At 33.2% G+C, this 13,180-nt stretch overlaps 3 protein-coding genes across 7 annotated transcripts; 2 read left to right on the forward strand and 1 right to left on the reverse strand.

The window, feature by feature from the left end:
* Positions 1–936: 936 nt before the first annotated feature.
* LOC130502613 (phosphoglycerate mutase-like protein AT74) lies at positions 937–2,591 on the forward strand. Its single transcript, XM_056997361.1, has 2 exons — positions 937–1,479; positions 2,042–2,591. The coding sequence occupies exons 1-2, from the start codon at positions 1,032–1,034 to the stop codon at positions 2,512–2,514; spliced, it is 921 nt and encodes a 306-aa protein (XP_056853341.1). The 5' UTR covers positions 937–1,031; the 3' UTR covers positions 2,515–2,591.
* LOC130502612 (GDSL esterase/lipase At3g05180-like) lies at positions 2,566–4,937 on the reverse strand. Its single transcript, XM_056997360.1, has 5 exons — positions 4,630–4,937; positions 3,708–3,908; positions 3,455–3,618; positions 3,097–3,370; positions 2,566–2,913 (listed from the first exon to the last, which is right to left on the reverse strand). Exons 1-5 carry the CDS (start codon positions 4,886–4,888, stop codon positions 2,675–2,677), a joined length of 1,137 nt encoding a protein of 378 aa, XP_056853340.1. The 5' UTR covers positions 4,889–4,937; the 3' UTR covers positions 2,566–2,674.
* Positions 4,938–9,314: 4,377 nt separating this feature from the next.
* On the forward strand, positions 9,315–12,898 carry LOC130502615 (branched-chain-amino-acid aminotransferase-like protein 1). Of its 5 annotated transcripts, XM_056997363.1 has the most exons (9): positions 9,416–9,709; positions 9,820–9,891; positions 10,002–10,088; positions 11,246–11,383; positions 11,478–11,547; positions 11,632–11,734; positions 11,801–11,990; positions 12,092–12,196; positions 12,458–12,898. In XM_056997363.1, the coding sequence occupies exons 1-8, from the start codon at positions 9,707–9,709 to the stop codon at positions 12,179–12,181; spliced, it is 753 nt and encodes a 250-aa protein (XP_056853343.1). In that variant the 5' UTR covers positions 9,416–9,706; the 3' UTR covers positions 12,182–12,196; positions 12,458–12,898. The 5 variants fall into 5 exon arrangements, 3 of the variants coding, with proteins under 3 accessions (XP_056853345.1, XP_056853343.1, XP_056853344.1); XR_008940347.1 differs by lacking the exon at positions 12,458–12,898 and having other exon boundaries at positions 9,373–9,709; positions 11,483–11,547; XR_008940348.1 differs by lacking the exon at positions 12,458–12,898 and having other exon boundaries at positions 9,389–9,709; positions 11,489–11,547.
* The last annotated feature ends 282 nt before the right edge of the window (positions 12,899–13,180 follow it).

The raw sequence follows: 13,180 nt of genomic DNA on the forward strand, positions 1-13,180 counted from the left end.
GTGAAATTTCTTTTTTTTAATGAAATCATATTATATAAACATATATTTTCGTTTTTAATATTTTAAAAAAACTTTATAAATGTTTCTTTTTATTATATATGTTATTTGGAAAATTTTAAAAGGAAACTAAATAATTTTTTTAATAATAGTATTTAAATGTAAATTTTTTAATTCATTAAGGGTATCAGCGTAATCAACCATCGTGAGAGTTAACGTGAGTGTGACACATAAGAAACTGACTTCTCAAATAATATTATAGAGATATAAATAAATTTAGGGGTTTATATTTATATAACTTTTTCTAAGGATTATAAACGAATATTTTTGCTAAGGACCGGGCGAGGTTGCTTTGTTGGTTAAGCAAAACTAAGTTTTGAGTGGTAAACAAAGAAGCAAACGAAGAGAAGCCAATGTTTTTATGTACCAACAAGCAAATGTTTCCAAGATATAGAAAGTTTTGACATCTATGCTATAAAGATTTTCACATACAAACCAAAGAGATTGAGAGTCGTTGGTTAATAACGTTGATGTTACATTAGTAAAGGCCTAAGAATAAGATAAGCCCAACGAAATTTCAAAAACTTACTATTGGGCTGGTGCTTTTCATCTCTAACTTATTTTTTGGGCTCGTTATAGACCCAAAAAGCTTTTATTGGGCTACTAAGCTAGTTTGAGGATATCAACTGAAGTAACTTTTCTTTTATAAAGAGAGATGGTGCCATGGTGGTATGCCACATTGGGACATTTCCAGATTGATCCTTTAAACCTCTATTTAAAAATTCAAAACATAATAACGATCTACTTCTCTCAACCAAAGTGACCAGCAAGGCGTGAATAATAATCCTTTATCAGCTTAACAAACAATTAGTTGTTAACATTCCGACAAAAAATACATATCGTATGTCTGAAATCTGAATATACGCTTCATTTATGCTATGACATGACAACAATAACATTAATTTGTCTGAACTAATAGATCGAGTACTCAGAGATTCCGAAAAAAAAAAGCCCTAGAAAATTGTTCATCCTCCATGAGTTCAGATAACAAACTGCTACCGAAGCGAATCATCCTCGTACGTCACGGCGAATCCGAAGGCAACCTCGACACATCGGCATACACAACGACACCCGATCACAAGATCCAGCTAACCGAATCCGGTTTGCTTCAAGCACGAGAAGCCGGAGCTCGTCTCCGCTCCTTGCTCTCCTCCAACCCTTCTTCCCCGGAGTGGCGCGTCTACTTCTACGTCTCCCCTTACGATCGCACGCGATCCACGCTCCGCGAGATCGGACGTTCCTTCTCGCGCCGACGCGTGATCGGTGTTCGAGAGGAATGTCGGATCAGGGAACAGGATTTTGGGAATTTTCAGGTTCAAGAGAGGATGAGAGCGACCAAGAAGGTTAGAGAGAGGTTTGGCCGGTTCTTTTACCGGTTCCCGGAGGGTGAATCCGCCGCGGACGTCTTCGATCGTGTCTCCAGTATGTTTCCACTTCCCTACTTGTTCCAAAGTATTCAATGTTCGAGAAATCGCTAGGCGTTAACTAGGCGGTTTATAGTAGACTATTAGAATTTTTGAATGCATAGTCCGATTTTTAAAATATATCATTTCGTTTAGGTTCAATTTGCCGTCGCCTAGAACGATTTTTAAAAATATGTCATTTTGTTTAGGTTCAATTTGCCGCCTAGTCGGACGGGTAGAACGATTTTTTAAAATATATCATTCCGTTTAGGTTTAATTTGCCATCTAGTCGGACGCCTAGGCACCGCCTAGAAAGATTTTTAGAACACTAATCTACACTGTTGATTGTGTAGATGCATATGCTTGTTGATGTCGATCATGTGAGTGCTTAAATCAAGAACTGATCTAAGAAAGTTTTAGGAATTGATCATTTAACTGTTAAGACTGACAAGAATTGATTAGTTACTATATTTGCTCTTGTTTTGTCTTGTCTTTGGTTTATGTTTTTTTTTATCGATCTCTCTCTCTCTGTGAATGAACAGCAAGTGTTTTCAAGAACTAATGGTTTGGTCTCTTTACAGGTTTTCTTGAGTCTTTATGGAGAGACATTGACATGAACAGACTTCACATGAACCCGACTCACGAGCTAAACTTTGTGATCGTCTCACATGGGTTAACATCGCGTGTGTTTCTTATGAAATGGTTCAAGTGGACCGTGGAACAGTTTGAGGCTCTGAACAATCCCGGGAACAGCGAGGTCAGAGTTATGGAGTTAGGGCAAGGCGGTGACTACAGCTTGGCGATTCATCACACCGAGGAAGAGTTGGAGAGATGGGGTCTGTCACCAGAGATGATTGCAGATCAGAAGTGGCGGGTTAACGCGCATAAAGGCGAGTGGAAAGAAGATTGTAAATGGTATTTTAGTGATTTCTTCGATCATATGGCTGATGATTCAGATCAAGAATGCGAGACGGAAGAAGTTGAAACAAAATCGAATGAAGAACTAACGAACTCGGAAGATAACAGTGAGGAGTTATGTAATGGAAAATGCTGATGATAGTAATGTTGTACAAAAAACGTTACATGAAATCTGAAGAAGATAATATTATTGAATCAGAGCATTTTATTATATTGTGAACGGAGAGTTATAAAGGAATGCTCTGTTTTATCACACACTTGAAACAAAAAAAAGACCCCTCTAGGGGTTCTGATTTTCAAGACGACGCCGTCTGGGAATATTTACCGGAGAGAATTTTCTGTGAAACGAACCGGTTTGCAGCTTCGGTATAGTGAATTCCATCCCAGTTAACATATTTGGAACTAGCATTACATGATTTGGTTGTTATTGTCGTACCATTTGGAGATGTCCCTGTCCAACCGCAGCCAACCTGATCATTGTAGTTCAGTGGCGGTCCTCCGGTTCCACAACATGCCATTATGGACTGATCAAAACCTATTTTACGATACACAAAAATGGTTTTCAATCACAGTTACAAGTAAGGTTTGGTATATACATAGCCAGCCGATCAAAGTGAAACATTGATTTTAGACCCCCAAAAAGTTTAAGAATTGATATACATAGATAGATACATCCCCTAAGTATATACCAGCCTTATATTCAGTTTAGTATACGTACCATACGTCGAATGATTCTGGATAAGGTCGGATTTGATGGAGAAGATATCTACGTATGTGAAATTAGCATCAGTATATTGTTGAGTGAAATTTGTGACAAGACCCTGAAGCTGTGAATTGAAGAGCTTAGCAGCTTCGTTATGGCCAATTACACAACCAAACTTATCAACTTGTGATTTCTCTTTCCCAAATAATGACACCATCTGAGCTAAACACCCAATTGGTCCTGTGTTGTGTATCCAAAAGTTTCTCGCGCCACCTTCCCAATATAGTCTCTAGAAAAAGAAAACAAAAGTTACAGGAAAAATGAATTTCTTTTTATAAGAATGATATCAAATACTCATCATGTAAATACTGACATTTATTCCATCTTTAAATGTATTTATGATTGTAGGAATAACAGCAGCAGCTTGATCTACTGTCTTGCCGTACATTGCACCGGCTATATCATTTTGTCCGATATCAAACATATACAATCCATTTTTGAAATGATCTTCCGAGGGTAAGTTTTCGAGAGTTTTATCTGGAACAAAATGTATTGGTACAACTGAATAAGCATATGTCTATATGAACCAGACAAGTTTATATCATGTTGATGAATATTATAGTTACCTTGTTGTATTAATTGAAGAACTTTGTATTTGAAGGTGACGAATTGAGAGACTTGAACAGCAAAACTAAAAGGGCTATAGGATGCAGCAGTTGCCTTCTGAATGGTTGATCCAGCAGCAGCAAAGTTACAGCCTCTCAGATAGCTTTGTGTGCTAACAGAATCCAAATAAGGTCTCAAGTATGGTCGACCAATTGCTTCCACTACATAAAAGACCCAACATAAAGCACGATGTTTAGAAATTTCTCATTCGTCATTTATACCATCATATTTGACCCAAAAAGTTATTACAGTTAGAACTAAAACCTCTAATCTTTGATGTTATAAACAGGAGTCATTTATGTCTTAACAATATTTAAGTTTATAGTTTATATTTTATAAAAAGACTGTTTTTCTTGTGTAGCACTGGATCTTTCACTAGATCATCCTTCCCAAATTTATTTCTATTATAGAGTACGATTAATTTCCGAATTTGAAGTCATATTCCCCATTTGGGAAGTAACAGAATAGACAGTCAACAAGGATATCAATTTTCTATGAGCGAAACGAATTTATTTCTAACAGAAAAAATGACATACTCACGCAATAGAAGTGTCATAATTGATTAAAGAACACTAAAACTACTCTTATTATTCCTTTAAGCGAAGGTGTTCTGGGTCTTATGGTTCATATGAATTTAATAACCACAGTGTGAATAACGTGAGCGTGAAAGCCGCATTAGAAAGATCAAGTAAACTCATCTTGCAAAAATTAATTTTACCACAAAAAAATATTATGAAGACTAAAAAGTCCTGTTTTTAGTGAACTAGTTTGGTGTGGTGCATAACCATAACAAAACTGTCATGGTACGATCATACGTAAAAAGATTGTTTGTACAAAAAAATAAATAAAGGAAAAGGATAGGATTTAGGAAGGAATAATTACTTAGAATATCGACGATGAGACGTCCATCACAGGCTCTTCCGGTAGATGGAGGTTTAAAGACGAAGGATTCTCCATTAGGAGGTAGGAAACGAAAACCAAGACCAGAGGTGATCTCTCCGGTGTCGGAGTTAGAGTCTCCAAAGTTGAAAACTGCTGCAAAGTTAGGAGAAATCGGAAAAGAAGCGGCCAGAAGAGGCTGGGTATGAGAGATGGCTACAAATGATAACAATATGAGAAGAGAGGGAAAAACGGTTTCCATTGCTTAGTATATTTTTCTCTTTTTTTTGGGTCAAATGCTTAGTATATTTTCCATCTTCTCATTATTGCGTATATTTATATGCAAATACAAATATATACACATGCATTTGTGTGTCTACATAAGAAATGTGTATGTGTATGCAATGTATAGTTTAATGAAAATAGAATGGAGTTTTTCTTGAAATATGGAAATAAAGAATATGATCGTGTTCCTCCCGTAACACTTCTTTATTTTATCTTTTTGGGGCTTTACGGAATTCACATCCATATCGTTGTGTCATTGTGTTAATCATCGATATAATTCTGTCATTTTGTTGATCATCGATATAATTGTGTTATTATGTTAATCAAAGACCATGTTTTCGGTAGGTGAAGATTGAAGAGTCGTACAATAGTCAGAAAACGAGGCTTCGTTTTTGTTAAAAGTTGTTGCTTAACGACCTATTATGTCTTTTATAAATAGATAATATTGTTACTTAAAAATAATTTCAAACAAGATTAAAAAAGTGTTCTAGTATTTTGGCTTCAAATTATAGATTATTTTCATATTTCTATCTATCAATAAAATTTTATCTTTTTGAGTATTGTGTAACCAATTATAATTTGTTGGGGTTTTTATAATTGGTCAAATTATATTTAGTTTATATACTAAATGATATACTTTGAAGATTAATAATTATTTTAATCTACATGGTTTTAGGTAAAACAATAGCTATTATTAAACATAAGAAACAGAAAAGGGATGAACATAGTAAATATAATTTTTTAGGTATAATTAGGTTTGAATGTGGATGAAGAGTGTTTTCAAATTTCTCTATGGCGAGTCCAAAGATGTAAGTAGGTCAGATTTCGTGAACCAATTGTGTGTACTCTATCTTATTCTAAATCTGATTGATCTTAAATTTGATGTGAGATTACTGTTCATGTGAATATTAAACTCATCATGTGAATACTGACCTTTATTCCATCTTGAAATTTATCTGGATTTTAGGAATGATACCAAAAGCTAGATCTAGTGTCTTGTTGAAAACTGCACTGGCATGATCATTTTTGTCCGATATCAAACATAAACAATCCATTTTTGAAAAAATATATTCGGACGGTAAGTATCGCTTCATCTGAAAAAAAACAATTAAAAAAAACTTTGGTACAATGCTATACGATTCAAACAAGTTTATATAACGTTGATTAGTGAATAAGCTGAACAACTTTGGATTTGAAGGTGATGAAGTGAGAGACTTGAACACCGAAACCAAATAAGGCCTCAAGTGGGGTTGAACATTGCTTTCGCTACATAAAAGGCCAAATTTTAATCACACTGTTTAAAGCACAACAGAATCTCTCATCTTTAATCTTATAAACAGAAGTTTTTTTTTTTTGAAACTCAAAACATTCATTAGTTGGAAGCATTAACAACTTCGTCAACCACCAGAGTTGCAGGCACAAACAAGGCTTCTTGAGCTAATCTATCCGCTATTACATTCCTTTCACGAGGAATCCAAGCAAACACACACAAATTCAAAAGCTGAAACAGCAGCTAGAATGTCAGAAACAACACCATAAAGATCATTGACCTAGCAATCATATAGCCTTCCAGGAAAAAATCTCATATCTAGCTTTTCATAACACTACTTGATATTCATATTCAGGTTGTATAAAGCAATTCACATTTATTTCTCATTAGTTGCATAATTTTCTGTATAATCTTATATTTTTGTGTAATTTGATATAATACTTTGTGATAAAGGATTCTTTTCAGTTTCTCTTTGATCACTAAAGAGGTAAGCACGACACTGGTATTGTGTATAGTTTAACGAAACTGGAACAGAGTTTGCTTGGAATTATGGAAAGAAACAATATGATTGTGTTCCTCTCGTGACAGTCTCTTGTTTTATTTTTTCTGGCTAGACTTAGCGGCGGATGAATGTACGACTTACGGGATCAAATGCCTCTACTGATTTTTATTTTTTCTCTAGTAATTTAAGTTAAATTATCAAATACCATAAATTTATCGAAGAAAACTGTAAAGGTGCCTCCATTGAAAACAAAAATTTGTTGTTTTTAATATTATGATGCCCCCAATTAAAAAAAATTATGGATCCTCCCTTGCCTAGATTTAGAGATTACTGTCGATATTATATTTAATTGACTGACCATAATATAAAGGGTGGGAACTGTTAATTATCAATATTACTAGATATACAATTGACTGAAAATAATACTAAAGAGTGTGAAGATGGAGAAACACGCTTCACTATAGTCTATAGAACAAAATTACTAAATTGAAATACTGCACATTAAATTTCAAGACTTAGTCCATTTTAGGTACTTTTATAATATGGTTACATAAAGTTGGAATCTATTGTTTCTATTAGTAACATCCAAGCAAACAGAGTTGATAACTTGAAATGCGTGAAACTTTGTCGCCCAAATTCTTGTCCTTTTCTCTTTTTTTTGAGGGATAGATTCTTGTTGTGACAAGAGATTCTGCACTTTCGCTCATAAAATTTACATAAGAGCGGTGATATAACAAAAGTGATCAAAGAGACCAGAGTTTAGAGAGAGTTCCCTTTAGTTTCATAATCGTCTTCAATGGCAGAACCTGAAGTGATTCACTAATGGTATGTATTAGGGATATTATATCTCACATCCAAAATTCTAAAAAATATTAAGTAATATATAAATGGTTATAGTTAATTCACTAATCGCCAATCTAATCTATTAAAATTAAAATATATATTAGATTTGATCTTGATTTTTTCTAAATAATTACAGTATAATGCCACTGAGTTAATATCTATTGATTTAACATGATTATCTTTTTTTTTTAATCTACCGATTGGAACCTACAATTAACTTATGTTCAATATTTCCCTGCCTTATGTGAAAAATGTATCTTCATCATATATTCGTATTATAACGTACTACTTTCCTTTCTATCATCATTATAGCTAAATGAAGTTTACGTATATATCCACCATATCATTCATGACTATCTCCTCCATATACACTGCGACTATATTTATTTTACAGAACATAATATCTACATTCTAAATTATCTAGCATTTCATCAAAATTACATCAAAATCATATAATTTATACAATACGTTTTAGAAATTCATTATAAAATCACTTTAAGTTGAAAATTTGTTCTCATATCTCTTAATAGACAACTGGATCTGAATTTGGTTATATGATGCACATAACTAAAAAAAAAAATCTTTTCTTTTTTTCCTTATTAAAAACTAATATTTTTTTATAAAAAAATATATAAACAAAACAGTTGGTGGTTGTGTATTTAGCAAATTGTGCTCGCAATTGTTTTTTTAGCAAATTGTGAAAAAATCTTCCATATCCAAAATATGCACTCACTACGGAAAAAACGTAAAATATAGATATAAATTCTAAACTTACCTTCCACGTTAAACCATAAAGCATATCTTACTGATTTTCAAACCTTTCCAAAAAGTAGTAGCTTTAATAAACTTTCTAATTAGTTATTACAAAACGAATATTCTCTTAAAAATATTACCAACACTTAAAATACACAAATTAGTATATGCTAAATAGTAAAATAACAAAAAAATCCAAAAAAAATCTAGATCAAAACTTCAACTACATTGCAGTAGTCCCTAATCGTGAATCACAATAATATAAACCCGCATATTATATAAAATTTGCAAAAGAAAAACTAAGATCATTTATAACAAAAATATTAAAATTAAAATTTTCAAATATTTTTCAAATAAATTGTTCGGTTTTCGGTGTGAATTGGATTTGATATTGGTATTCAGATATAACACTATAAAAACCGTCGAGTATACATGTCAGGTCAAACATAGTAGGAGATTACGATTTTTGGATCGATTCCGAGTCAGTTTTTTGGGATCCTTGACTAATTATTTTAGGTAACTTTTCAGAAAATATAATATGTTGGAAATTTTAGGAGTAAACTTTAAGAATAGTTTCTAAAATGCATATGACACAAGTGTATAATTATGCAATATGACATATTTAATATAGTTACTAAAAATTATATTAAATTAACATTAAACATAATATAATTACAAAAACACAAATATAAAAATTAAATTTCTCAAAAATTAAAACAAAAAGGTATACTCGCTCTTTAAACAAAAAGTATACCCGCCCTTTAAGGACGGATCAGAATCTAGTTGGTTTTAAATTGGAAGTCCATAATAACCTCGAGTCTAATATGATATCAGAGCAAAGATCCTAAACACACTAAACCTCTAATTAATATTAATCCTTCCCGACCGGGTATATAGGTCGTAATTAACTCGCTCGGCCGAGTATAACTGTCTCAAAGTTTCAAGATTTCTGGTCGATAAGAGTCATCATTTCGAGGAGGGGTATTAGGATAAATGATTATGGCCAATCCGATCGCCAATTGGTTATAAGTTAGAAGTCCATAATAAACCTGAATCTAATAATCTGTGCCAAGATCTCTCAGCACCAGCCTCATGCAGGAGCGGATGCAGAAGCAAATTTAACAGAGGGCACATATAATTTTTCATTGTATTTTATTTTTGAATTGGGGGCACTTAAAGAAAAATAGAAAATCAGTTGGGGGCACGTGTCCCGTATGTATTCCTTTGCTCAGGTACCACTCTCCTTTTAGGTCTTAGCTCAAAACCTTACTTGCAGCCGAAAAAAGGAGTCAAGTTGTCGACATTTATTTTATGTCATATTATTTTTTCAGAGAGATGACACTGAAGTTGTCGACGAGCCGTTGTATGCAGCACTTCTTAAAGCTACAGGTGCTGATAGGCCCTGCAGAGACCAGGTTCTCTCCAAGATGGTATGTTTACTATAAATAGTAAGTTAGTAACTGGTTAGGACTTTAGGTCATACTTAGTATTGCTTTTGAAATAATACAAATTTTAATTCTTCCTCTCTTGATTTTCATAGGAGTGCAATGGACATAAGGTAGTGAAAGATATCATTTATGGATCAGGATCAAAGAAGTACCGTTATTGTAAGGTGAAACTCTTTTTATTTTCTTGGAAGCTTCAAGTATCGTGTGCTATTAAAGCTTTCTTTGTTGTTTCTTGCTCGTAAAAATATTCTGTTCTTGTGTTTCCTCTGAATAGCATATCTCGAAACAACGGCTTTTCGGTTTGCCAAGAAAACTCATGAGTAAAGGAAAACATTTCATATTGATACGAAATCCACTTGACGTACTAGTTAGCTTTCTCATCAAATATTCCTTTATTAGGTCCCAGCTTGTTAGTTAATGTTTCATATAATGTTCTTGTAGATAAATATAGAAAATGCTCAAAGAGCTTTATTGAAACAGAAATGGAGATAGCTTATTAAAGCTTTGTTGCGCAATGAAAGTAAAGAGAAGGAGAAACTTTAGAGTGTCACCAAGATATAAACGTTTGTAGATTGATAATCATACGAAGGAAGGAGGCTGCATTCAAAGCAGCCAAAGTTACCCTTCCACAAAGCTAATACAATCTATACTATTATTTATGAAGTAAATTTGCTTAGTTGTCATGTTCTCCATGATTTTAGGTAATTTTACTTATTTGTCATATTCTTATTAAGTTTGAGCTAAATTATCATTGATGTATTATTTGTTTTGAGCTGTGTCACTAAATAATTAATTTAAATAATAGCCTTGATGAATATTCTATATAAATAAAAACGAATTTTATTTTATTAATATTAAATTTATATGTTATATTAGCTTTTCTTATTTGTCATATTTTTATTAGGTTTTAGACTTTTAGATAGGTTATTAATTTATTATTAGTTTCTAACTATTCACTAATTTATTTTAATGATATAAAGTTTATATGCTATATGCTATATTAAATAATTGATTACAAAATAATATTTTAGAACTATAAAAAAAGATAATTTTTCTATATATATTCTTTTTTGTGCCTATCTGAAAACAATATTTTTATTATAAAAGTTAAAAGAAAAATTAAGATACAAAACAATTTATTATTAAATATTAGTCAACATAAAAATATAAATATATTTTCTAAACTATCTCTAAGATATGAGTGTTTTAAAAAAACTTAACACAATAATAAGTATATATTTTGATTAAAAGTATTTGACATATATAAATATTTTGATGTTTGATTTAACTATTTAAAAACATAAATAATAATTTATTATGCTGATTTTATATTAATAAGACATAAACTAATAAGTATTTATAAGAAATTTATGCCCGCATGTGCGGGCAAAACACCTAGTTCTATTTATATGAAATCTACATTATGAGAACCCTAGTTACATGGGCTTTGGGCTGAACTTGATTGGCTTGGGCTGTAGCCTTAATAGTTCTCCTCTGTTTTTTTTTATCATCTTGCAGCCTTCTTTTGAGAAGGTACACCGTCCATCCTTTCTTGAACTAGGCTTGGGGGAACTAGTCTCGATATACAGTGATCTTTGTCAGATGGGAACACCACCACCAGTCATCGATGCAGATGAGCTTCAACGAGATCCCGAGGTTTTGTTTCTGTAACTATGTATATGTCTCTTAAGCTCTAGTCCTTGCATGTTTTGACATTCATATATTAAGAGCCGTGCCTGACATATATAAGATTAGGAGCAGGCAACGTTACGCGGTCTTTGCGATGATTTGGAGATTCCATCTCAAGCCTCTATGCTTACGTAAGTTCTATTATTGCATTCTCTTTTGTTTTGTATAAGTGTTAAGATTGTAATATCTATATGTTTTTTTTTGTGTTTATTTAGATGGGAGGCTGGTCCTATACCAGAAGGTGGAGTATGGGCACCATGGTGGTACAAGAGTGTGCACGAGTCAACTGGTTTCTCATCTCCAAAGAAGTACCCTCGTGTAAGGCTCTGGTTTGTTTCGGTTATGGTTTTTGAATTCAGTTTAAGATGTGTTTTGTTTTCACAGACGCTCCCTTTTGTCACATTACGATTTTCTGGAGCAAAGTCTACCACTTTACAACATTCTTAGGAGCCACGTGAAGCGCAAGTCCTCACTATTGATTAGCCCCTTGGCTCCTCCTAGTCTCCCGGTTCCTGAAAACGCAAAACTTCTTGCATGGGTTGATGACGAGCTTTTACCTTGTGAGATGGCAAAGGTGTGCTGCTTCATATGGGGAAGAAAACTTAACGTGTTACTTTTTTTGTGATATGCATTTTAATAGCTGATCGTGTGCTGTTTCCTCTTCTTATTCTTAAGGTTTCAGTTTTTGACTCGGTTGTACAAGGCGGTGACTCAGTATGGGAAGGACTCAGAGTTTACAAGGGGAAGGAAGATATTCAAACTTGAAGAACATCTTGATCGGTAATAACAACATTCCAAATGCTTACGAAACTAAGAATCAAGTAGCAGAGTTTTTTTTTGTTTTATATGTTGAAATGTTGGGTTAGGCTGTTTGATTCAGCTAAGGCTCTGGCTTTCGAAAGTGTTCCATCTCAATGTTACCACCATTGTTATGTTGAAACAATGTTACCACCATAGCTTTAATATGGCAAACGTACAGATAAAAGAAGCTGTCTTCAGAACTCTCATAACAAATGGTATGTTTGACAATGCACATATCAGGTTGTCTTTAACTCGTGGCAAAAAGGTATTGTGTAACGAGAAGTTGGACCGGTAACGAGAACACTGCAAAACGCTGACAAGAAACTGACAGAGGATTCAGGTGTGCTAATACCCACATACCAAGGAGATACCAAAAAAGAGTGGTGGTGATAAAGAAGTGCGTCTTGGCTTTAACTTCTAGAAAGGCACTACTGGGTCAAACTATAATTTAATTCAGCGTTCTTTGTTTGACCCAACGTGAGAGGCTGAGAAATAAGACCATTAATAAATAAAGCGAGCGACCACTTATGGAGACTACACAATCGAACATATTAGATCTTTTGCCATTTTCATTTACGGAAATTTATTTTAGAGTTACTCATTCATTCACGTGAAGGATTCACGAGATAAACTGAATCAAAGGCCATGTTTGTTTATCTAATCTCGAATAATTCAGTACTATTTTAAATGATATATTTTTAGCTCAATCATCAATTTTGTTAAATTTTAGACTTCAATGCAATATATCAGCATGGTGTCTACGCATCAGATTTATATTATGCAAACCCTATGTCATGTAAATTTAGAAAGCCATGGACATTTATGTGATGTCAAACAAGAAAACACATACAAATATGCCACTTACAATGTAACGAAAATTTAGTATAGCTGTTGAACAAGAAAACACAAATACAAAAGCTGTCCGAAATGCAATCTAAGGCATCGTCAAAGTCAACTCCTCTC

The sequence above is a fragment of the Raphanus sativus genome, unplaced genomic scaffold (genome assembly GCF_000801105.2).
Source record: "Raphanus sativus cultivar WK10039 unplaced genomic scaffold, ASM80110v3 Scaffold0607, whole genome shotgun sequence".
In the NCBI taxonomy this organism is placed as follows: Eukaryota; Viridiplantae; Streptophyta; class Magnoliopsida; order Brassicales; family Brassicaceae; genus Raphanus; species Raphanus sativus.